Genomic DNA, 24190 nt, shown 5'->3' on the forward strand with positions numbered 1-24190 from the left:
TAATGTCTTGTTTCCCTTGCATTTTTAGGGTTCGGTCAAAGACCAGCTGAAAGCCTATGGGGCCCTAACAGAGAACGTGACTCGGAAGTACACCAGGCAGATCCTACAAGGGGTTTTCTACCTGCACAGCAATATGATTGTACACAGAGATATCAAAGGTAGGTGTAGACGTGGGGTGGACAACTATGGCCATGGTGCTCTGGATTCATTTTCTACCATTTGCGGTGGGCTGGGCTCAATCCTTGCTTCAGAAGTGAATGGAAGGAGATCATAGCTTATGAAGAATACCACTTGGGACCCCAAATGTGAAGGCTGGAGTAGATTTAAATGGTAGAATCACACTTACAGGAGAGCATGAGAGTGAGATGGGATATTTTTGGATCATTTGTTTTTCCCTCGGTGATGGGAAGTGGACAGAAAACACTTTGGTTGGTTGGACTATCACCAACCCTGGTGTAGATGCCAAGTCAACCAGGTCTTGCTTGAGGTTGAGCATCCCTTATTGTTGTGTTCCAGGCAGCTCTCACTTGATAATCAAACAGAGTTGAATCAAACACAGAATAAGCCAAGACCATGGAATCATAGAATAGTAGAGTTGGAAGAGACCTCATGGGCCATCCAGTCCAACCCCCTGCCAAAAAGCAGAAAATCGCATTCAAAGCACCCCGACAGATGGCCATCCAGCCTCTGCTTAAAAGCCTCCAAAGAAGGAGCCTCCACCACGGCCCGGGGGAGAGAGTTCCACTGTCGAACAGCCTTTCTCACAGTGAGGAAGTTCTTCCTGATGTTCAGGTGGAATCTCCTTTCCTGTAGTTTGAAGCCATTGTTCCGTGTCCTACTCTGCAGGGCAGCAGAAAACAAGCTTGCTCCCTCCTCCCTATGACTTCCCCTCACATATTTGTACATGGCTATCATGTCTCCTCTCAGCCTTCTCTTCTGCTGGCTAAACATGCCCAGTTCTTTAAGCCGCTCCTCATAAGGTTTGTTCTCCAGACCCTTGATCATTTACTTAAATTGAGAACTGAAAGCTTGAGTCTTTCAAAGGTCTGACTAAAACAGAAATACAGCATACAGGTGGTCAAAAGTCCAATTAACGCCAAAAGTACTATAAAGCCAGTTCAGGAGAAAGAACAACTTGCCATGTTTGCAGCACAGAAGTTAGATGCTAAGAGTTCACTGTTTTAAAATAATGTTCCATAATTCAAGAGGACAAATGGTAGTCAAGAGTTCCAAAGTCAAGCCAGGTAGTCAAGGGTCAAGTTGGAAGTCCAAGACCATAAGTCACATTCAGGTGACTTATGGTCATTCAGGTGGCCCAAGATTCAAAGGCAGGAATTCAGGTCCAAGATAAGGTTACAGGATTGGCAAAACAGGATTGCAGGAACAAGGACAGGGTTCAGAGTTCTAACCCAGAGGAAAGAGTGAAGGTCCAGGACACAAGTATGAAGATTATAACATTATCTGATACCGAAGAGCTATTTCTCCCAGCCCCGTTTTCTCCAGAGAACTCAGCTGCTGCTCATTTCATCAAGCCAGCAGAGAACATCACAGGGGCTTGTGACCATGACATTTATCCATAATCCCAAAATCCTCCAAAAATGGTCCACATAAGTGGCTGAGATAGTGATGCCTTTGCTTTCGGAAGGGTTCATTTTACACTAGCTTTTTTTTCTTGCACAAAATTTAAAACATGGTATAAAATTACCTTCAGGGTAGTGTATAAGGTGGAAAAGACACTTGTATGCAAATAAAGGCATTCCAAAACTGTTCTGGTCCTGAACATTACCCTTGGACAATTTATGAGATGTAAATGAATTATGTATTTAGATGCACCTCCAAGACATCTCTTTAATGGAAATACAGATATTCCAAAATCCAGAAGAAATCCTAAATCCCAAATACTTTTGTCCTCAAGCACTTTGAATAAGGAATATCCAACCTGACCTTAAAAAACAAAGCCCAGCTGGAGCCCAAGAGAGAAAATGTACCTATTGCATTGTATGTGCTGTGTTTCTGTACATTAGGGCCCCAAAAGTGATTATTGTAGAAGCAAAGTTTTTTAAAAGAAGCAACATACCTAAAAAGAGATATTTTGGTTCTTCTTCTGCCAGGTAGCATTATATGACCCTCTGGGCATGGAACTGGTCAGGGCCAAAATCTGGCTGCTGGAAAGTGAATCTTGCTTTGCTTCTTAGGTGCCAACATTTTGAGGGATTCTGCTGGGAATGTGAAACTGGGAGACTTTGGGGCCAGCAAACGCATCCAGACCATCTGCATGTCTGGAACGGGGATGAAATCGGTCACGGGAACCCCGTATTGGATGAGTCCCGAAGTGATCAGCGGGGAAGGATATGGAAGGAAAGCAGACGTATGGTAAGCTGGCTTTATTTTATTTTATATATTTATTTTGTTTTTATTCCACATTTTCCCAATATAGGCTGTTAGGAATTGTGGAAATCCAAAACACCTGAAGGGCCAAAGTTCACTCATGCCCTGCTCTAGGGAGTATAATTTTGAACTTGGTCAGAATTTTGTGGGATACTTTCTCTGGAAATTCAGGGAAGGGCAGGCATAGCTGGAATACAACTAGTGTTTCAGGGACACTTGTCTCAAATGTGAGAGTGTTTTCTACCCGATGAAAAACCCATAAGACTGTTAGACGGGGTTCATCTATATTGGAAACATTGCTTTGGTTTGAAGATTACTGATATTCAGGTCCAGAGTTTGGGAAGGTTACTCATTGGATTTGAACGACTCCGTCTCAATATGGCCAGCCAGCCATATTGGCAGTGTGGCTTTGGGAATGATGGTCCAATAAAGTGACTTGTCCAAAGTCATCCATCCAAACTTTCCTGTTTCCACTTTCCCTTTGACCACAAAGGACAGCTGGTGGCCTTAAGGAAGTCTTTTTTTACTCAAGTTTAATTTCTTTTATAGAGCGGGTATAAGACAAACCAATACAATCAGCCCTCCAGATTAGCTGGGGTAAGGTCCCCCATGAAAATGGAAACAATGTGAAAAACAAATTGAAAATATCCACTTGTTGATTTCCAGTTACTAACATCATTGACTCAACTAGTATCCACATATCCTTTCAGAGTGGGATTACTGGCTGCTTGCTATCTAAATCTGAGGTCCGCTGTTCCTTTCAAATATCTTATTACGCCTTTGATTGCCATTAAATTATATTTGGTTGGTGCATTGGTCCTTCTGCACAAGAGTCCACTGAGATGCCCAGTTTAGAAATCTTGCTTAAGTGCGAGAGCTTTCCAATAGTTTCTCTGTACAGGTTATAATCTGGGAATGGCTTACTTTGAGAGGCATTCTTCCATTTGGTCCTCTCTTGTGAGCATGGAGAGAGTCATTTCTCAAATACAGCGGTTCTCAATCTGTGGGTCACAACCCTTTCACAGGGGTCACCATGTCCGGGCTTGTTTCTTGACCCATTCCCAAAACACACACACATATATAGACACACACTCTTTTCTTCTCCAAGGCCACTCACTCTGTGTCATTATGTTTTAATTATGTTCAGTTTGTAACAATGACGATATCCTGCATATCAGATATTTACATTATTTATTTATTTACAACATTTATATCCCGCCCTTCTCACCCGAAGGGACTCAGGGCGGCGTACACAATTGGCAACAATTCAGTGCCTAAAAGGTAAAGGTAAAGGTTTTCCTCTGACATTAAGTCCAGTCATGTCTGACTCTGGGGTGTGGTGCTCATCTCCATTTCTAAGCCGAAGAGCCGGCGTTGTCCGTAGACACCTCCAAGGTCATGTGGCCGGCATGACTGCCTACACACATTTAAAACATAGCAATGAATAAAATCCAATTACAACACTTAAAAAATATAACAATATAAAACATATAGTTAACGTCCATTCATCCAATATCCTTGTACATTACAATTCATAACAGTAGCTAAATTACAATTATGAAGTAGCAATGAAAATAATTTTAGGGTTGTTGTATGTCTTTCAGGCTGTGTGGTTGGGGGTCACCACAACATGAGGAACTGTAGTAAAGGGCCGTGGCATTAGGAAGGTTGAGAACCACTGCTCTTAGCAAATTTGGCTGGTAGGCTGTTGGGAATTGTGGGAGTGGAAGTCCAAAACACCAGGAGGACCGAAGTTGGTCCATGCCTAAATTAAAGCAACTGTGGGTTTGGATCCTTCCTCATCTTTCTCCTCCTCCTTCTCCTTCTCCTTCTCCTCCTTCTCCTCCTTCAGGAGCGTGGGCTGCACCGTGGTCGAGATGTTGACGGAAAAGCCTCCCTGGGCCGAATTCGAAGCCATGGCGGCTATCTTCAAGATCGCCACTCAGCCCACAAAGCCCCAGCTCCCAGATGGCGTGTCGGACTCTTGCCGCAATTTCCTCAAGCTGATCTTCGTGGAGGAGAAGCGGAGGCCCACAGCGGAAGACCTCTTGAGGCACCCCTTTGCCAGCTTCAGCCTCTAGCGGGTCTCCCTGCGAGAGGAAGGAAGGAAGAAAGGAAGGAAGGGAAGGGGGGCAAGGTCCAAAGTCGGTGAAGCGAGTAGCATCCGTCACCTCCAGAGCCATGCTGCACACACTTCTAAACCCAACCGATTTGGGTTCTTCCCAAATGTGCTGCATTGCTATCCTACATGCCATGTTGGCCAGGTGGACACCGCATTGGCAAAGTCTCTAAGCAACACTTCCATCCGTCTTGACATTGTGGAGGATGATGGGTGGGATGGAATGGAGGAGATGCTGGATTTGGAGACGAGTGGACCCTCTGTTTGTCACTAGGACACAACGGACTTGGAACAGCCATTGCAGAACAAAGAAGGTTGACTTTTTCTCGTCCGTAATGGTTGACTAGAACCAAATGGACCACAGCAACACTCAGCAATGGGCATTGTCTTTGTTGCCAGGTTGCTTTCTGGGATGAAGCAAATATAGAAATAAATCCAGATCAAAGGAATAATGGCTGCTGCAAATGGAAAAGCCATGACTCTTTAGCAGGCGTCTGATGCACATAGTAGCTCCAGCTTTGGGGAGCAAGAGGTTAAAGAGAGTTGTTATATATTTTTTGGTGGTTGCTATAATAATCAGTGGTTAAAGATATCGCAAGGATGGAGCCTGAAATGATCTGTAATCCAGAGGTAGGGTTGCAAAGTGATCGGGTCGAATCGAACGAACATTAGGGGAATGCCAGAAGGAAATGGGCATCCTCCAAAGCTATTTATCTTTCCTGTCGACCAAAAGAGAAAATGAATTACATACCTGGCCTACCTATAACAGAAATGTTTCTTCGGCCTCTTTTATTAAAGATTCTCTACGATGTGGACCACACCAATCCATTTCATGATCAGAATATGCATCTACACAGTAGACCTATTGCAGTTTGACAATGCTTTCACTGCTGTCGCTCAGTAACATGGAATCATGGGATTTGTAATTTTATAAAGTCTTAGTTTTTCTGCCAAAGAGTGCTGATGCCTCACCAAACAATTCCAGGGGTTCTTGGGAGTTAAGGTGGTGCCAAACTGCATTAATTCTACAGTGTGAATGCATCCATTGTCTTGATCAATTCCCGAAAAGGAAGAGAGCCATGGCATTGCCAGCCAACCAGGACAAAGCAAGTGTTTTTATCCGTCCACTTACTCAGGCCCTTTCTACACTTCTATATAAAATCCAGATTATCTGCTTTGAACTGGATTATATGGCAGTGTAGACTAATATAATCCGGTTCAAAGCAGATAATCTGGATTATATGGCAGTGTAGAAGGGGCATCTGTTGATCAATGCTGCTAAATGGAATTCTAAGTTCTCTGTCCAGATGTAATATCAATTATGTGCTTTGCTTTGTATTTTGAGCAAACGGGAATGTTTTACCATACACTTGGCTCGGTTTATATAGTACAGTTGGCCCTCTGTATACATGGATTCTGCATTCAGATTCCAACATCCATAGCTTGGAAATACATATTTAGAAAGCCAAGAAAACAAACCTTAATTTCGGCACCATTTTCAAACCAAAATGCACCAAAGCTAGACACTTTCTTACCGCCCCAAAAGGGAGGAAAATACATGCATTAGAAAACTCACAGGAATTGAAAAATAATTCATATAGAATCTGGACTGAAAGAAACTTGAAAATTAACTGGAAATGAAAGTGAAGGCAAGAACAAACCCATTCTGAACAACTCTTGCCAATACAACCTTATGATACTCCCCTTAGGATCACTATACGTTGGATGGCATACAACTACAGTGTGTAACTAAGCAAAGAAAAAATATTTTTGGGAGCATCTTTCCAACCATAATGCATTAAATAAATGAAGATATATCTGAATATTGAGTTTGGAGCCGAATAACAATGTTTTGTTTTATTTTCTATCTATGCAATGCATTTCAACTTAAGTAGCATCCAGCCAGTCCTGGCTAAGCATTTAGATCAGGTCTCATTCATTCCTATGGATCGGAACTATACCATCAATGTTATCTATGGACTAAAACCCTTAAAGTAGTGTCAAACTGCATCAATCCTATGGTGTAGACCAGGCATGGGCAAACTTGGGCCCTCCAGGTGTTTTGGACTTCAACTCCCACAATTCCTAACAGCCTACCGGCTGTTAGGAATTGTGGGAGTTGAAGTCCAAAACACCTGGAGGGCCCAAGTTTGCACATGCTTGGTGTAGACACACTATTAGAATGGACTGGAAAATGGACCAAAACAGAATTTAATTGAGGTGTGAATACCTCCTTGTGTGCAGACTAGTCCCAATTAATTTGATTGCAATTTGGAGTGTCTTGCCATCTGGATTCCATTCTCAGTCCATAGGGAAACTGGTGGAGAAAATGCGAATTCCGTAGAAATGAAATGTCAGACGGCTGGGGTTTTTGCATTGGGCAGGGCTGTTGCTTGACCTACTTTTATTTTGGAAAAGACTTGTTTACGGAGTTTGTGAGATGGTGCAACCAATTCAGAGCCATGCAACCCTTTAAGTCATGCACAGATCTCCGTGCACTCTGTACTATTACACTAGGTAACAAAATTTGAAAGAAAAAAAGTTATGTTCCTGGTTTGGAAGTATTATTTCCTGTTTAATTGTGCGGCCCTTACTTTGAAAATAGTTGTCATACTCCAGAAACTTTGTTTTTGTGCCACAAACTATGATGAATTCGTTGAGATTCGATTATGAGATTGGAAAACTAGAGCAAAATGTGCTACAGAATGTCCCTCTTGCAGAAACAAAGTTTTTGCAATTTAATTAACTTTTCCCCATGTCTTTACGATAGAACCAATTAGGAAATGACATACCTTGTCAAAACGACAAATCCTAGGCTTCCATAGTATTGAGCCACTGCAGTTATAAAGCGGTGTCAGACTGCATTAATTTTACAATATAGATGCCCTAAGAGAGGAATGAGTGGGACCTGATGTGAATGCTTGGTTTGAGACCCTGATTTAAACCATTTGCATCTAAAAATAATGCACTGTGCCAAATCGTAATATGGGTTTTAATGCCGTATTGCAAAATTTCCAATCCCATATCAATGCCACTGTCGAAGACCCTTGACCTTTGGAAAGGGTTAAATACTATTGTATTATATTATTTCAGCTCTGGAAATACTTTTGTGCATAGGAAAAACAAGGAAACAAAGAAAGAAACAAACCGTTTGAATGTACTTTGTTCCAATGCTGTAAAAATGCTTCATTCTTTCTTCCCAGATGCATGAAATAAAGTATTTTTTAAATTTTGTGGTAATACGAGACACATGTTGCATATTTCTAATGCGGATTTCAAAAATAATTTGATTTTTTTTTTCCGGATTTTTGAAACCAAACTTTTTCTTCTTTCTAAACTATTTTCCCATGGAGGGGTTAGCATTTTTGAACCCGAACAATAACTATATATATATATACGTGTGTGTGTTGTTATTATTGCTATATATCTATATATATAAAAGAGTGATGGCATCACGGCAATTCACAAAACAACAAAAGTACAGGCCCCCCAACCTCAAAATTTGACAACACAACCCATCATCCACGCCTCAAGGTTGATACAACAAAAAGAAAAGAAAAATAAAGTCCTAATTAGAGGGAGAGCAATAATTTTTTTTATCCAATTGCTGCCAGTTTAGAGGGCTAATCTCTGCCCACTTGGTTGCCTAGCAACCAAGGGACAGCCAGGTTTCAGTTAGGGGACAGGCAGATTTAGGCCTCACTTAGACTTCTTCCACAGATTATCTAATTTGCACTGGATTATATGGCAGTGTAGACTCAAGGCCCTTCCACACAGCTATATAACCCATTTATAATCTTATATTATCTGCTTTGCACTGGATTATCTTGACTCCACACTACCATATAATCCACTTCAGTGTGCATTTTATACAGCTGTGAAGAAGGAGCCTCATATAATCCAGTTCTCAGCAGATAATATAAGATTAGAAATATACAGTAGAGTCTCACTTATCCAAAGTAAACAGGCCGGCAGGATAAGTGAATATGTTGGATAATAAGAAGGGATTCAGGAAAAGCCAATTAAACATCAAATTAGGTAATCGTTATACAAATTAAGCACCAAAACATCATATTATACAACAAATTTGACAGAAAAAGTAGTTCCATGCGCAGTAATGCTATGTAGTATTTACAGTAGAGTCTCACTTATCCAACACTCGCTTATCCAACGTTCTGGATTATCCAACGCATTTTTGTAGTCAATGCTTTCAATATATCGTGATATTTTGGTGCTAAATTCATAAATACAGTAATTACTATATAGCATTACTGTGTACTGAACTACTTTTTCTGACAAATTTGTTGTCTAACATGATGTTTTGGTGCTTAATTTGTAAAATCATAACTTAATTTGATGTTTAATAGGGTTATTCTTAATTCCTCATTATCCAACATATTCGCTTATCCAACGTTCTGCCGGCCCGTTTATGTTGGATAAGTGAGACTCTACTGTACTGTATTTACAAATTTACCACTAAAATATCACAATGAATTTAAAACACTGACTACAAAAACATTGATTATGAAAAGGCAGACTGCGTTGGATAATCCAGAACATTATATAAGCGAATGTTGGATAAGTGAGATTCTTCTTTAATATGAAATCATTACTGGGATAGAATAATGCAGAACAATATAATCTCTAAATCCAGGACAGTAAATAAACAGGGGAATTCCACACAGGAAACAATCGGGGCCAGCTAACACCTCCCAACAAAGTATTCCCATCATCAAAGTCTGGCAAATCCTGTTTTCTCAGGGCCACAGACAGTAGAAGCACATAAAATATCGCAAACAACACCACTCTGAAAACAAGGGAATTTCAGACAGGAAACAATCAGGGCCAGCTAACACCTCCCAACAAAAAATTCACTCAGGGAGGAAACAGCCAGGCTTTAAAGCTGCAAGGCCATTACATCCTAATCATTTTTCCTAATTGCAGCATTCATACTTGCCTCCAACAAACAAAAAAAAAACCAATCAGAAATATTGTATATTCACAACCTTTAGGAAATAATATCCCCTGATGGCGCAGCGTGTTAAAGCGCTGAGCTGCTGAACTTCTGGACCGAAAGGCCACAGGTTTGAATTGGGGGAGTGGAGAGAGCCCCCACTGTTAGCCCCAGCTTCTGCCAACCCAGAAGTTCGAAAACATGCAAATGTGAGTGCATCAATAGGTACTGCTCCGGCGGGAAGGTAACGCCGCTCCATGTAGTCATCCCACATGACCTTGGAGGAGTCTACGGACAACACCGGCTTTTCGGCTTAGAAATGGAGATGAGCACCAACCTCCAGAGTAAGACACGACTGGACTTAATGTCTGGGGAAAACCTTTACCCTTTACCTTAACTACCACCAATTCCTCAATACTTTATTTCCCATACCACCAGACTTCGCCACAGCAACGCGTGGCCGGGCACAGCTAATATATATATATATATATATATATATAACACAATAACAACAACACACACACATATATCCCGCTCCCATCTTCCTAAGGGGACTTGGGGCACCTCACATGGGGCAAGCCCAACATCAACATATATTAAAACACATTCATAATTTAAACCAATATAAAACAATAAACCAATATAAAAAGCATAAACATAATAAAACATAAAACATATCAAATCATTGAGTCTGAGCATATAATCCATTTAAAATCAGATAATCTGAATTTTATAGGCAGTGTTGAAGAGGCCTAAGTGAGGCCTAACTCTGCCTATCCCCTGGGCTGAGAGGGTTGCTAGGAGACCAAGTGGGCAGAGCTTAACCTTCTAACTGGCAGCAATTGGATAAAAACAGTTATTCCTCTCCCTCTAATTAGGACTTTATTTTTCTTTTCTTTTTGTTGTATGAACGTAGAGGCATGGATGAGGGGTTGTGCTGCCAAGTTTAGTGTTTCTGGGATGTGTAGTTTTGTTGTTTTGTCCTAGGCCGAAATTTCATTACCCTTTTACATATATAGATATACAATATATTATTAGCATAGCACATTAATATTACAGTATATATATATTCTCTTTATATTAATATATTTTCCTCTTACAGTAGTCTCAATTATCCAACATAAACGGGCAGAATATAAGCGAATATGTTGGATAATGAGGGATTAAGGAAAAACCTATTAAACATCAAATTAGGTTATGATTTTACAAATTAAGCACCAAAACATCATGTTATACAACAAATTTGACAGAAAAAGTAATTCAATACGAAATAATGCTATGTAGTAACTACTGTATTTACGAATTTATCACCAAAATATCACGATGTATTGAAAACATTGACTACTAAAAGGCAGACTGCGTTGGATAATCCAGAACGTTGGATAAGCGAATGTTGGATAAGTGAGACTCTACTGTATTTCTATGGTCCACCAGCCTCTTTTCCTCTGTCAAGATGGCGCCCTTGAGCTTGAGACGAGGGGGCGTGGTTTTGAAGGTTCCTCCCCCTCCCGCGCATGCTCCTTTTCCCTTATTTCTAATGAGCCACCAGCCTCTCTGCCTCTGGTAAGATGGCGCCCTTGAGTTTGAGAGCAGAGGGGCGTGGCTTTGAGCTTGTTTCCCAGCATCCCGCACGCCTCAGCCTGTTTTTCTGTCAGTCAGTGGCGAAGATGCATCGCGTTAAGGTGGTGTTGGGGCACCTCTCCGCCTCCAGCCAGGTTAAGGCCGGGCCTTGCCTGGGCTTTTCCTCCCGTCCGGCCTCGGCTCCCGACGACGTGGTGGTGGTCCACGGGAGGAGGACCCCCATCGCCAAGGCCAAGCGGGGCGGCTTCAAGGTAGGGCAGCCCGGACCCTCTTTGGACTACGACTCCCAGGATCCTCCACACTCGCCCTCTCAGCGGGGCATTCTGGGAGTTGTAGTCCTGAGGGATCCCCCCCCCCCCCCCAAAGGCCTAGTTTGTGATGTACTCTATTAAATATTTTTTAGATGTTAGCTATTCCATTAGACTTTGAATCTTGGCTAGTCCCTTCCATATTGGATACTATTACTAATAATAATAGTGTAGTCGAAGGCTTTCATGGCCGCAATCACTGTGAGTTCTCCGGGCTGCATGGCCAAGTTCCAGAAGCATTCTCTCCTGACGTTTCGCCCACATCTGTGGCAGGCATCCTCAGAGGTTGTGAGGTCTGTTGGAGAACTAGACAAGTGGGGTTTATATATCTGTGGAATAATGTCCAGGCTGTGAGAATTAACTCTTGACTGTTGGAGGTAAGTATGAATGTTGCAATTGGCCACCTTGATTAGTATTGAATGGCCTTGCAGCTCCATAGCCTGGCTGCTTCCTGCCTGGGGAAATCCTTTGTTGGAAGGTGTTAGCTGGCCCTGATTGTTTCCTCTCCGGAATTCCCCTTTTTACTGAGTGTTGTTCTTTATTTACCGTACTGATTTTAGAGGGTTTTTAAAATATTAGTAGCCAGATTTTGTTCATTTTCATACTTTCCTCCTTTCTGTTGAAATTGTCCAGATGAAACAGTCAGGGCTGGCTATCCATATTATGATGATGATTATTATTATGATTATTATTATTATCCATATTGGATTATTATTATTTTACCTCTTATAAAATATACATTTATTTATTTATTTATTTATTAGCGACATTTATATCCCGCCCTTCTCACCCCGAAGGGGACTCAGGGCGGTTTACAAGTATATATACATACAATATATTATATTATACAACTATATTGCAATATATATAAAACATTTGATATTCTAGTAGAAATTGAATGTTGGGTATTCCTTTCCATATTGGATTATTATTATTATTATTATACTTCTTATAAAATTTGCAGAATTATTAAAACACATCAACATTGTAAAAAATATCACAAATATACGTTAAAATGTGTATTAAAGTGTATGTCTATCAAACGATATATATTAAATTCTATTTCTATAAAATACATATTAAAATAACAAAAAACAGGTTAAATATATTTATTTGAGTTATTGAATATTTCCCATGGAGATTGGATATTTGATATTGTCTTGGATATTATTTGATACTCCCATAGATATTCAGTATTGGTTATTAATAATAATGATGATGATATGGGAACGACAATATCAAATATTTTCTTGGTATTGTTCATTGGATGTTCTCTTAAACATAACCTTGAAGGCTGGATATTCTTTTGAGTATTGGATATTCCCATTGACATTGAATAGTCGCAGGTCTGGCCCAACTTTGGCCCTCCCTCCAGATGTTTTGGACTTCAACTCCCACAATTCCTAACAGCCTACCGGCTGTTAGGAATTGTGGGAGTTGAAGTCCAAAACATCTGGAGGGAGGGCCAAAGTTGGGCCAGGCCTGCTCTAATCCCATGTGACTTATATGGTAGTATTAACTTATTTAAAAAGCATGAAGTAATGTCCTAAGATATAAGACTACTTGTGTTGTTCCAGGAAACAACACCTGATGAACTCCTTGCTGCAGTCATGACAGCAGTCCTTAAAGACCTCAATCTAAGCCCTGACAAACTGGAGGATATCTGTGTCGGTGAGTAATGTTTCACTTTGAAATTGTGATGCTGGGCATCTTTCTCCACTCTTTCCACTCCTTTCAAAAATCTTTAATGTGGGTAACACCTGGTTTAGCATATAACAAACATGGAGTCATCTCTTTGCATTTAGGAAATGTTCTTCAACCTGGTGCTGGCGCTTTAACTGCAAGAGTTGGACAGTTTCTGAGGTGAACTTTTGTTATTAAGACTTGAGAACTTGGCAACGGTTCCCTGGCTCAGAGTTGAGTAAAGCGGAGGTGTTTGATTTGTGCTGAAGCTGGACTCTCGGTTCAAGCCTATCCTGTATGCTGTGAACTTAGGCACACATTATGGCGTGGATAAAAAATTGGGCAATATCTATAAAAAGGTTGGGTAATACCTTGGCTGGCACTGTTTCCACACAGATGCCTCCCCTTCAATATTATTCTCACACTCCCATTGTTCAGGGCTGTGCTGTCTACTTCAATTGAGTTAGAGCAGGCATGGGCAAACTTCAGCCCTCCAGGTCTTTGGACTCTGACTCCCACAATTCCCAACAGCCAGGCTGTTAGGAATTGTGGGTGTTGAAGTCCAAAACATCTGGAGGGAGGGCCAAAGTTTGCCCATACCTGTCTTACTAGTATTGTCTCAGTGGTCTGATGAAATAACTCAAAGTGCCTTTCTTCTAAATCAAGGATTATCCATGTGCTTTATCTAAGATGTTTGCACTCTTATTGTCATGGGTTTCTTCCCACTACCATCAGTGTAACTTATTAGGCTTCATTGTGGACATAACTTGTTTTTTTCTTACTCTGAGGGGGCCTTATGAGACAAAGTGAACTATAATCTCAAAATTTAGAATGAAATTATTTATTTATTTACAGTATTTATATTCTGCCCTACTCACTCCAAAGGGGACCCAGGACGGATTACAATGAACATATATATGGCAAACATTCAATGCTGTCAGACAAACAACATACAGTATAGACACACACAAAGGCAATTTAACATTTCCAGCTTCATGAGGGTATGCTCGATTCTGGCCACAGGGAGAGCTGTTGTTTCACCGTCCACTAGTGACAGAGTACTGACTTCCTCATTCCCTTCTGCGTGCTGCTGGTAGTTTTATGGTGTTGTAAATTAGTTAAATTAGCCTCCCGCATAAAGCGTACCTAAATTTCCTAGTTGACAGATGCAACTGTCTTTCAGGCTGCTTAGGTAAACAGCAAGCTGGGCTATTTAATGGTTGGGGGCTTAACCCAACCTGGGCTTCGAACTCATGACCTTTCGGTCAGTAGTGATTTATTGCAGATGGTTACTATCCAGTTGCACCACAGCCCGGTCCTAATTATTCCATTGTGGTCTATGGGTCCTACTCTGAGATTATTTTTCACCTCCGTTCCTGTGCTAATGAAGCCCTTTGTGCCTTGTTTCAGTGGGATTCCAGAGACTGTGCCCTTATCATGCGTTAACAGGCAGTGTTCATCTGGGTTGCAAGCAGTGATCAATATAGCTGGTAAGATGATGACGACTTGAAGGCCTAAATTTCACTTCTGAATAAATTTAGAAATTCAGTAATCAAATATAGAAAAATAATGGAGATATAAACTTCTGGACCAGATGTTTTTTTTATCATGTGTCTGTTTATGCTGAATGATAGAGGTAATTAAAGTCTTCAAGCCAATAAGTCTCTTTCTGTGAAAACTAAGGAATATTCTTTTCAGTAGTTACAACTACCAGCCCCAAGTCTACTGTGATTTAGTCCTTCTTTAAAACTTTTACTTTTGGGAGAAATGATGCCCCTCAATATCTACTCCTGTGGGGCAGTTTGGCATGAAAAGTGTATGGAATCCTAGGTGATTAAGGGGTGGTAATCATATGTTGGCACCATCAGCTTTTCTTAGTATAGCCATTTAGCTGCCGATTTATTCTATTTGCAGGTGGCATCAGGAACGGATCTTATGACATTGGTTTGGCTTGTGGGTAAGAACATTTTTGCATGCTCACACCCTGGTCTTTGTCTTAAAAACTCTGTGCCTGCCTTTTCTGATATTCTTTTCTATGTTTCGAATTGGTCGATTTGGATCATATTGGTGCTGGCATTTTGCAAGAAAACAAGGCTTAACCAACCCTTGACGCTTTACCTCCTGGAGGTGGCCAGATCCCTGACCAGACTGCACTGGATATTGATGAAAACCAGAAAAGACCCCCTTTTCATTTGATTTGTGATCTCAGAATAGTATTTTTCAGTTCTGAAAACAATCCTATTTTTTGAGTAGACTGAAAATAGCTTAAGGAAGCTAGGATTTGCATTCGACTCCGTTCGACACTGTGCAGCCCATTAAAATTCATACTCTAGTCAATAATGCAGATTCCTTAAACCAGGAATGGGCAAACTTCAGCACTCCAGATGTTTTGGATTTCAACTCCCACAATTCCTTCCTAATGGGTATTAGGAAGTGTGGTGCATGTTTTGGGTTTTGGACTACATCTCTAGAGACAAGGGTTCAAGTAGTAGCTTGAAAACCCACTGGGTGAAACTGGGCAAGGTACACTCACTCAGCCCAGAAAGCTCTTTGATAGGTTTATTTTAGGGCCTTCCTAAATCAGGAATAACTTGAAGGCACACAACAACAAGATGAGCTTATCGGTCATTCTATAGATGGGGCAGGTGAAATTTCTCAACTGTATTATGCGATATCATCCAGATAAAGAGCAGTTGCAAGATTTGATAAACAAGTTGCAAGACTTGATAAACAAGGTGGCTATAAGCATTGCTCTTTTGAACTTAGTCCTCCAATGTTTCTTATTACCTACAGTCAATCTTTTACTTTGAACGCTTGTTCTGTGCCAAACTTCATTAAAGGCCAGGTAGTGCAATTCCAATGTGGGTCTTGGTTCTGGGCTAAAGTTCTAAATTACTACAAGTTCCTGATGTCATCGTTTAGTCTCTTTTCAGTCCTAAATTTCACATGACGTTTAGAAAGAAAACTCCATGCTTTGGATGCTCAAGTAGAGCAGAGTTGCACTTATCTTCTCAAACAATGCATACAAAATCCATTACTATGGCTAATTCAGTCTTTGAGGGGGAATGTGCAGTGGTGTATAGCTTTTAGAAATCAAACTATGTTTTAATGTAGGCATTATAGCTTTGTTAATCATCTGACTGTGCCCTGACTTGCAAATCCTCTGCAGAAATAATGTAGGGCAAAGGCTGAATATTCTGGAATTCCTGACCAGAGCACTCTGACCCCAAGTTCCTGTTATGCAATGCAAGCTGAATGTTGCTACTTGCGGGGAGCCTTGTGTTACTTGCCCTAGGAAAAACCAGGTTCACTTTTCAAAGATAGGCAGAGGAGTACTATAACGAATCTTAGGCTAGAGTGCTTATTGTACAGCCAACAACTGTGTAAAATTAAGAACTGCTGACTTGGCAGATACACAAGTGGAACTTCTTTCCTGAATAGCAGGAGCCCTTTTGTTTCTTCCGGTATGAAGTTGCACAACCTACTACTACCTGATTATTTTTAAAGGAGAAAGAAATAATATGATACCACACTTATTTGCAGTGTCCCAGAGAATGTAGAGCAGTTTCTAAAGGTTTTAAAACACAGAACAAAACATCAACTCTGTCTGTTTTGTTATTCTGCTTACTTGCTGTTGCTGTGTTCCTACACAAAGGAGCAAAGGCCATTGATTCCAATGTCTCAGGATTAATGCATGCATATGTATATATTACTGAGGTGAACACTCCTGCTCAGAGACTTCACCTGACAATAAGACCTAGAAAATAGCACACATCATCTTAGTTTGATTCATCTAGGAGGCCAAGTTTGGATGCTGTTTCTGTTGGAAGTGTATTTGAGTTCTTCAAATGTCTTCTGACTATAAAGAGTAAAGGGTGACTTAGTCTTGTATCTTTCTCATAAGAAGTAATTCCAGGGTGGCTCAATCCTAGGTAAATGAATATAGGATTTTAAGATCTTGGTTTTTTCTAAGTAGCACTACAGACTAATTTAGGCATTTATTAATGTAGTGTTTTGGCTTCTTGTAGCAGTTTGTAGCAAAACAATTTGCTACTTGCTTCATTGTCTTGTTACAGAAATTCTTGTGTGGTTCTTTTGCGTGAACGTTAATGACAACGGTCTCATTGTCTTTCCATTTAGAGTGGAGAGCATGTCCTTACGGAGTGCTTCGGAGCCTGGGGATGTCAGCTCCCGTATGATGGACAATGCCAATGCCAGAGACTGTTTGATCCCAATGGGGTGAGTATTTTCATTCAAGGGGACTTTCCTGAAGTTGCATTTCATTGGCCAAGCATCTAAATCAGACATGGGCAAACTTTGGCCCTTGAGGTGTTTTGGACTTCAGCTCCCACAATTCCTAACAGCCTGGCTGTTAGGAATTGTGGAAGTTGAAGTCCAAAACACCTGCACCTGGAGTGTGAAAGTTTGCCCATGCCTGACCTATAAGTAATGATGTAGGAAGTTGAACTGGAGTAGTTTTGCATAATTAGTAACTAGATTTTTGATCTGTTTATTTGAAATTTGCTTTCTGAATGTCATATAATGAAGGTTGTGATACTTTCAATGTCAGATGAGACCACGCAATGCCCGAAGCTTTTTGAAACAAAATATGTATTTTTGAGATGATTGCTAAGGTTGACTTCACTGAAATATGGGGGTTGGCTTTCCATAATTGTTATGGAAAGGGGAAAGACTGAAATTTGTGGATTACTTCATGTAGCACCGATCTTTTTCAGAATAACCTCTGAAAATGTGGCCGAAAGATTTGGCGTCACCCGAGAAAAACAAGATGCATTTGCCCTAGTTTCTCAACAAAAGTAAGTGATTGACTGACAGTTGTAGAGATGGGGAAGAAAAATAGAATGCCACTTTTTGTCACCACTTAGAAATGCTGTTTTGTGCATACTGTTTATTAAAGGGAAGTTGCTGGAATGGAAATGATAAACGTAGAAGCAGAGTTTGGTGGGATGGTTTTCTTCCATGTTTCCATCCTGTTTGAGTGACTGAGATAGTAAAAGACTTCTGAAACCCACCCCTCTTCTTGCTTTGGGACTTTGCCCGATGCTTAGTTTATATTTTAAAGATCTATAAAAGTAATATCTGTGCATCCTTTGCTTCTAGAGCAGCTCGAGCCCAGCAGTTGGGGTTGTTCAAAAACGAGATTGTTCCTGTGACGACCAAGTTCACCGACGACCAGGGAAATGAGAAGACGATCACGGTGCTCAAGGATGAAGGGATCAGGGCCGGCACCACGCTGGAGGGCTTGGCCAAGCTGAAGCCGGCCTTCAAGCAGGATGGAACCACTACTGCTGGTAAATGCCGGGAGCAAGAACTACCAGATTAATAGTGGGACATTTAAGTTGATCGGGGGATGTTAGGACTCAGTGGCAACAAAGCCCACGTTCCTGAAATTTTGCCTGTCAGTGCAACTGAAAACAATCTGTCATGCAGTTGCTGACTCCATAATGTGACATTAAAGCATGTAATATCTACACATTAAGCAAGAAATATATAATGAAGCCAACTATGACTTATGTTTGGAGTGGTTAAAGCTCAGTGACTTGTATGAAGAGGATCCTATGGTGGATCCTTACCATCTCTGTTAAAAACAACCATAACGAGGGGGAAAATCCTAGATGTTCTAGAGCAGAAATGGGCAAACCTGGGACTCCAGTTGTTTGGACTTCAACTCTCACAATTCCTACCGGCTGTACTGTACATTGTTATTGTTTTATATCTGATATTTCTGTGAGCCGCCCTGAGTCACCTTCGGGGGAGATGGTGACGGGACACAAATAAACTTATTATTATTATTATTATTATTATTATTATTATTATTATTATTATTATTATTGAAGTCCAAAACACCTGGGGGGCCCAAATTTTCCCATGTCTTTTCTAAACAGTATTAGTTTAGAACAAATAGTGTGTTCAGTCTTTCCTGCATTCATGAAAAATTAGAATACTGAAGTTTGCCCAGGTGATCACCTATGTGGCCTATCTTCCCACAGGTAATGCCAGCCAAGTCAGTGACGGAGCAGCTGCAGTTCTCCTGGCCAAACGCTCCAAAGCATCGCAGTTGGGTCTCCCTGTTCTTGGGGTTTTGAGATCGTATGCTGTCGTTGGAGTCCCACCTGACGTCATGGGCATTGGGCCAGCCTACGCCATTCCAGCAGCATTGGAAAAAGCCGGTAAGAACTGACTTGTAGCTTTCAGGATAACTTACATCAGGTGAAACTCCACCTGAACTCTTAATTTGTTGTGAAAAAATATGGGCTGTTGAGCTGGATTGGCACTTTAAGGATTGTGGAGGAAGCAAATGCTGCTTATGTGAAACAGATACTTCTGTCTGTTTCCCTGCACCCTGGCATAACTACCATTAGAGTATGCAAGAATGAAATTATGCCATAGCTCTTGAATAGATGCCATTATTACCGTGTCTTCTGTTAGGTAGAACTCAGCTCTCCCCTTACTCTGTCTCTTTTTCAAAATGCAACCCCAAATAGAAACCTGGGGTAATGATAACAAATCTGTAGGATCCCTAAAGATTTGTGTGTGTGTTGAGTGATCTGAGGGACAACTAGCAGAAGTGAATTTTGATCTATAGACATTTGTCTTCATACTGGTTGTCTATGCTTGGAGGACAAAGGAAGTATTATATTCTAAGGAGAATGACAAGAAATAATATGGTAAAGCACAGCACTGCCATAAGAAAACAAAATCCTTGCTAAAGCAGAAAGCCTAACTAGTCCAGTATTCCATTCCCAGAATAGTTTGCTAAAAATCTCCAATATGATATCAGTGCAACTGCACTATTTCCCATTCTCCAACAATTTATACACAGAATACAGTAGACAGTCATCTTTCCTGATGGGTAGCCAGTGGTTCTAACCTCCTAATAAATAATTATCCAAATCTCTTTTAAAGTTGTTTAAATTGGCAGCCAATAGTTGAATTTAAAGTTCAACTATGAAGTTTAAACCTATCACAAATGGCAAAATGCACTGCAGTAATGCTTGGTACATGGGGATTGGCTAATTGTACGTTCAATATGGGGCAGGTCAAAATGAACGTGTTTTATTAGTTTCAAATGCAGATGAGGCTGGGTCCTAATGTCAATAATCTGGTGAAATGGTTGATATTCCGAAACGTGTTGGCCTATTAGTGACACTCAAAGGTGCATTCCATATTCATGATTTTTTAAAAGTTTGTTGCAATTAAAAAAAACGGTAACTACTGGGCACCAGTTCAAATCAAAGCCCTATTCTAGTTCTCTACTAAATATCTTTCCTTCCCTAGCTGATATGTACCTTAATTGTGCACACCATTATAATTTGGTTATGTGTAGATGAGGCCAAAGTTTTAGAATCACCAGGATATTAGCAAAACTAATACAAGTTCATCCAGCCTGGTGAGCCATAGTGCAAAAGTGTGCAAGCTGCATTAGCCCTCCAAACTGGGCAGACTACTTTCTTGTTATATACAAATAGAAAAACTTATTTTACCTTCTTATATCTCTCTCTACTATGCAGGGTTAACTGTTAAAGATATTGATGTGTTTGAAATCAACGAGGCCTTTGCCAGTCAGGTGAGATTTGCCTGTCCCATTGGAGTTTGTCTTTCATTGTTGTCCTTAGAATGGTGGACCAGTTGTGTTTTTTGTTCTATTTGTAATAAACAGAAGTATCAATGAATATCGGCTTTGAGAGAAGCCAAAATAACCTGTTTCAATAACATTTTGTAATGAGTTTAAACCAGGCATGGGCAACCAGCTGTTAGGAACTGTGGGAGTTGAAGTCCAAAACACCTGGAGGGTTAAATTTAAAATGTAAAATTTAAGTGTCTTATACAGTTAAGGTCTTCCTGATCAATGCAACTTGAAAATAAGATTGCGGAATGACAACAGAGAGCTCCAATAATTGTACTTATCTCTTTTAAAATGTTGGAATCTCCTTAACAACAATATTTGGAAGAGCCGGGGAGAAGCTAGTTTTTAACCCAGCCCAGTTGGGCTGGTCTGCTCGCCCAGGTGCCTTGATTGTGGTGTCCTTCCAGGCCGTCTACTGTGTGGAGAAGCTGGGCATTCCTCTGGAGAAGGTCAACCCTCTTGGTGGCGCCATTGCTCTGGGTCACCCCCTGGGCTGCACCGGGGCTCGGCAGGTGGTCACGCTGCTCAATGAACTGAAGCGCAGGGGGAAAAGGTGAGCCTGGAGCATTCAACATTAACAGCTTCGATACACATTGCAGTAGCATGATTTTAGGTGTCTGTCCAACCTCAGAAAGCTTTGCAGGAGTTACTTGGTTGGAATCCCCAGACAAACCTGTTCAGCAGGTTGACTGTCCCAAAACTGGATCACCTGCATGTTCTAACTGGCCGACAGCAATTCTGAATGTTGTGATTTCCAAGTGCCACTTAGGAAAGGAGTCTTTATTTTGGTTTCTATGCCAGTTGTACGTTTTGCAGTTACTATTTATTGCTTCCTCCAGACACTCAACACTGCATTGCAAGCATGGGCAAATTTCAGCTCTCCAGGTGCTTTGGACCCCAACTCCCACAATTCCTAATGGCCTTCTGGCTGTCAGGAATTGAGGGAGTTGAAGTCCAAAACATATGGAGAGCTGAATTTTGCCCATGCCTGTTGTACTGGATTATAAACTACAGCTCATTAACTTCTTGTAGCGGAGACAACCTTTCACTCTAAACTTGACACTCAGTCCATGGCATGAAAATCCCGTGCTGCCTCTATCTGTTGTTCTCTTGAAAAAAAAAACCCTTAACGGGATTAGGACAGGAGTCTTTTCATTCCTGCACATCAGAGATACAGCAGAAGTGGTATGATGTCATTTCTACTGCTGTTTCCCCCATGTTGCTCAAATTCAGCTATTTTAAAGGGGTTTTGCATACGTCTTGCAGGTGGCAAGGTAAACTACCATATTGGCAAGTGGGTCTGGTCTAATTTTACCCAGAGGGAACAAACTATTATTTGGGAATCTAAGCCACAAAAGAGGGCTCGGTAGTGAGTGACACAGGATGTTGTGCAGATGCCTCTGTTAATAGTTTCTTACTGCTCACGGGAGCCTTTAAATTAAATGTGACTTTCAGAGTATGTATTTTATTTTCATTTGGGCATGGGATTGAATTTGGCTTCTCTTGTGCTAATTATTCAGCAGGCATTTTGAATGCAGCAGTCAGAAACAAAAGCTGAAGCTTTCTGCGGCATTATCTTAGTTTTGGTACTTGTGGTTTTATTCTGAATTATACAAACTCTGTCCTGAAGTAAGATATTAACTGGAAAAAGAGTCCAATACCCAAACTGGGCATGAGCTAACTTCCACAAATAGGATGCAGGTGGAGTTCTGTACTAACTTGTATTCTTATTGCAGAGGCTATGGCGTTGTGTCCATGTGTATCGGAACAGGGATGGGAGCTGCTGCCGTGTTTGAATACCCAGGGAATTAAATCCCCGTCTTCTCGGAACCAACCCAGTGTCTTAATCCCTGGACTTCTCCAGCAAATGTGAATGGAACAGGAATGGCTTCAGATGCTAAACTGTCCTGCATCTTGGAAACACCCATGTCCATCTTCTCAACCTTATGCCAATTCCAGCCCTTCATTCAAACTTAGTCCCTGCCTCAACCTGAGCTGCTGGCTTCAGCTTTGGGCTCCAAGACATGGCATGCTTGCCACAATGGAATGGCTTGGAAAAAACTCTTTAATACCATGGATCTTGTCCAAAGCAAGGCCATGTTAGCATCAGCTGGGTGGTGATATATTTCGTCCATGGGGTCCTTCAGAAGTCTCACAGACTGCTCCCCAAAGTAACTGAAAGTCCAGTTCAGATTTGGAAAATGCAAGCGTATTTTGTTATGCACTTAAACCACCTAGATTTCCAGGACAATGCACACTTTTTTCTTTGGCCAGAAAGGGCAGCACATGGGCCAGGGCTACATTTGGCTCATTTCTTGTCCAAAAGAGACTAACCGTATTGAGAATGGAAAGTAAGGGCTATTTTAGATTAACTCAGGGCAAGAAGACGCACCAAGACGCACTAAAACACATGGCAGAGGTTCTGGTAGGCTGCTTTGTGTATAAAATTAAATTTTTGTGGGAAGTAGGGGTCACTGAGAATTTGATGTCTGCATTCAAAAATTTATCTGAACATGCTTCCAGATAAGAAAAAAACTAGGAGCCGCTTAGTGGGGAAAAAGATGCTAATGATTGTATTTCTTTCTCCAAAATTAGTCTTGTAAAGGAAATTCAGAAATCACACTGGGCAAGGCCTTTAAAAATACACTACTGTTCACACATAGATACAAAAGGAGGCAAAAGTGGGACAGATGTTTTTGTCAGTTAAGAGCAAATGCAGTTGAACCCTTAAGGATTAGCTCTGCTTTAGCCCCACACTTGTGCTTCAGAGCAGATATGTTGAAAAATAAAACAAAACATTCCAGCTATGAGAAAGAAGGTCACAAGTGCTTTACTGCTTCAATTAAGATGCTGTACTGATCAAATTAAAACATTTTAACTCCTTTTTTCTACTGTCAGTGGATTAAACAAAATTAATTATACCTTAGAATATCTGAAGGCACACTTCAAATAAAAGGTTATCTAAATCAGTAATGACAATGATTGCCTTATTGTTGCCAGGCCAGATTCTGGAGCATGTAAAGCAGAGCATGGCATAATGCAGAGTTGGGCAAACTTGGTCCCTCCAGGTGTTTTGGACTTCAACTCCCACAATTCCTAACAGCCTCCTTTTCCCTTAAGCAGTTGAGGGGGAAAAGGAAAAGGCCTGAGGCTGTTAGGAATGGTGGGAGATGAAGTCCAAAACACCTGGAGGAACCAAGTTTGCCCATGCCTGACATAATGGGTAAGACTATGCAGTATATTCATGTCAAGAAATCATTGCCTTGTATTGGGGGGGGGGGGGGGGGAATCCAACCAGACAGACTTATTTGTAGCCAAACTTACTGGCATATTTTCCTGCTGTGAAAGTCGCCAAGTGCTTAGGTTTTGATTCTCTCTTCAAACTTCTCATCGTAAGAGCCTTTTCCTCGTACAGAGAGCAGGCAGGGTTTCTCTCCCAGCATCCCAACAATGGTCACAATGGTCTCGTACTCCTTGTCCTCCCTGTTAAAGGAAGCAAAAGACTACAA

The 24190-nt window shown here is 41.0% G+C and overlaps 3 protein-coding genes across 5 annotated transcripts in view; 2 read left to right on the forward strand and 1 right to left on the reverse strand.

Moving 5' to 3' along the window:
- The window catches only part of LOC100562159 (mitogen-activated protein kinase kinase kinase 3), an 83793-nt gene extending 76046 nt beyond the window's left edge, over positions 1 to 7747 (forward strand). For both annotated transcript variants that reach the window (XM_008112203.3, XM_008112204.3), the window contains exons 15-17: positions 29 to 158; positions 2196 to 2373; positions 4241 to 7747. In XM_008112203.3, the coding sequence (XP_008110410.1) occupies positions 29 to 158; positions 2196 to 2373; positions 4241 to 4469 (537 nt within the window). In that variant the 3' untranslated portion in view covers positions 4470 to 7747. The remainder of the gene's footprint in view (positions 1 to 28; positions 159 to 2195; positions 2374 to 4240) is intronic.
- A 3351-nt stretch (positions 7748 to 11098) lies between these two features.
- acaa1 (acetyl-CoA acyltransferase 1) lies at positions 11099 to 23650 on the forward strand. Its single transcript, XM_003221893.4, has 12 exons — positions 11099 to 11293; positions 12928 to 13021; positions 13156 to 13213; positions 14444 to 14523; positions 14948 to 14990; positions 17174 to 17272; positions 17770 to 17850; positions 18155 to 18345; positions 19045 to 19224; positions 20566 to 20621; positions 21089 to 21234; positions 22418 to 23650. Exons 1-12 carry the CDS (start codon positions 11129 to 11131, stop codon positions 22491 to 22493), a joined length of 1269 nt encoding a protein of 422 aa, XP_003221941.1. The 5' UTR covers positions 11099 to 11128; the 3' UTR covers positions 22494 to 23650.
- The window catches only part of dlec1 (DLEC1 cilia and flagella associated protein), a 40232-nt gene continuing 36986 nt past the window's right edge, over positions 20945 to 24190 (reverse strand). For both annotated transcript variants that reach the window (XM_008112205.3, XM_062957920.1), the window contains exons 38-39: positions 24006 to 24164; positions 20945 to 21214 (exon numbers count right to left, since the gene is read on the reverse strand). In XM_008112205.3, the coding sequence (XP_008110412.1) occupies positions 24041 to 24164 (124 nt within the window). In that variant the 3' untranslated portion in view covers positions 20945 to 21214; positions 24006 to 24040. The remainder of the gene's footprint in view (positions 21215 to 24005; positions 24165 to 24190) is intronic.

This window comes from Anolis carolinensis, chromosome 6 (genome assembly GCF_035594765.1).
Source record: "Anolis carolinensis isolate JA03-04 chromosome 6, rAnoCar3.1.pri, whole genome shotgun sequence".
Classification (NCBI taxonomy): Eukaryota; Metazoa; Chordata; class Lepidosauria; order Squamata; family Dactyloidae; genus Anolis; species Anolis carolinensis.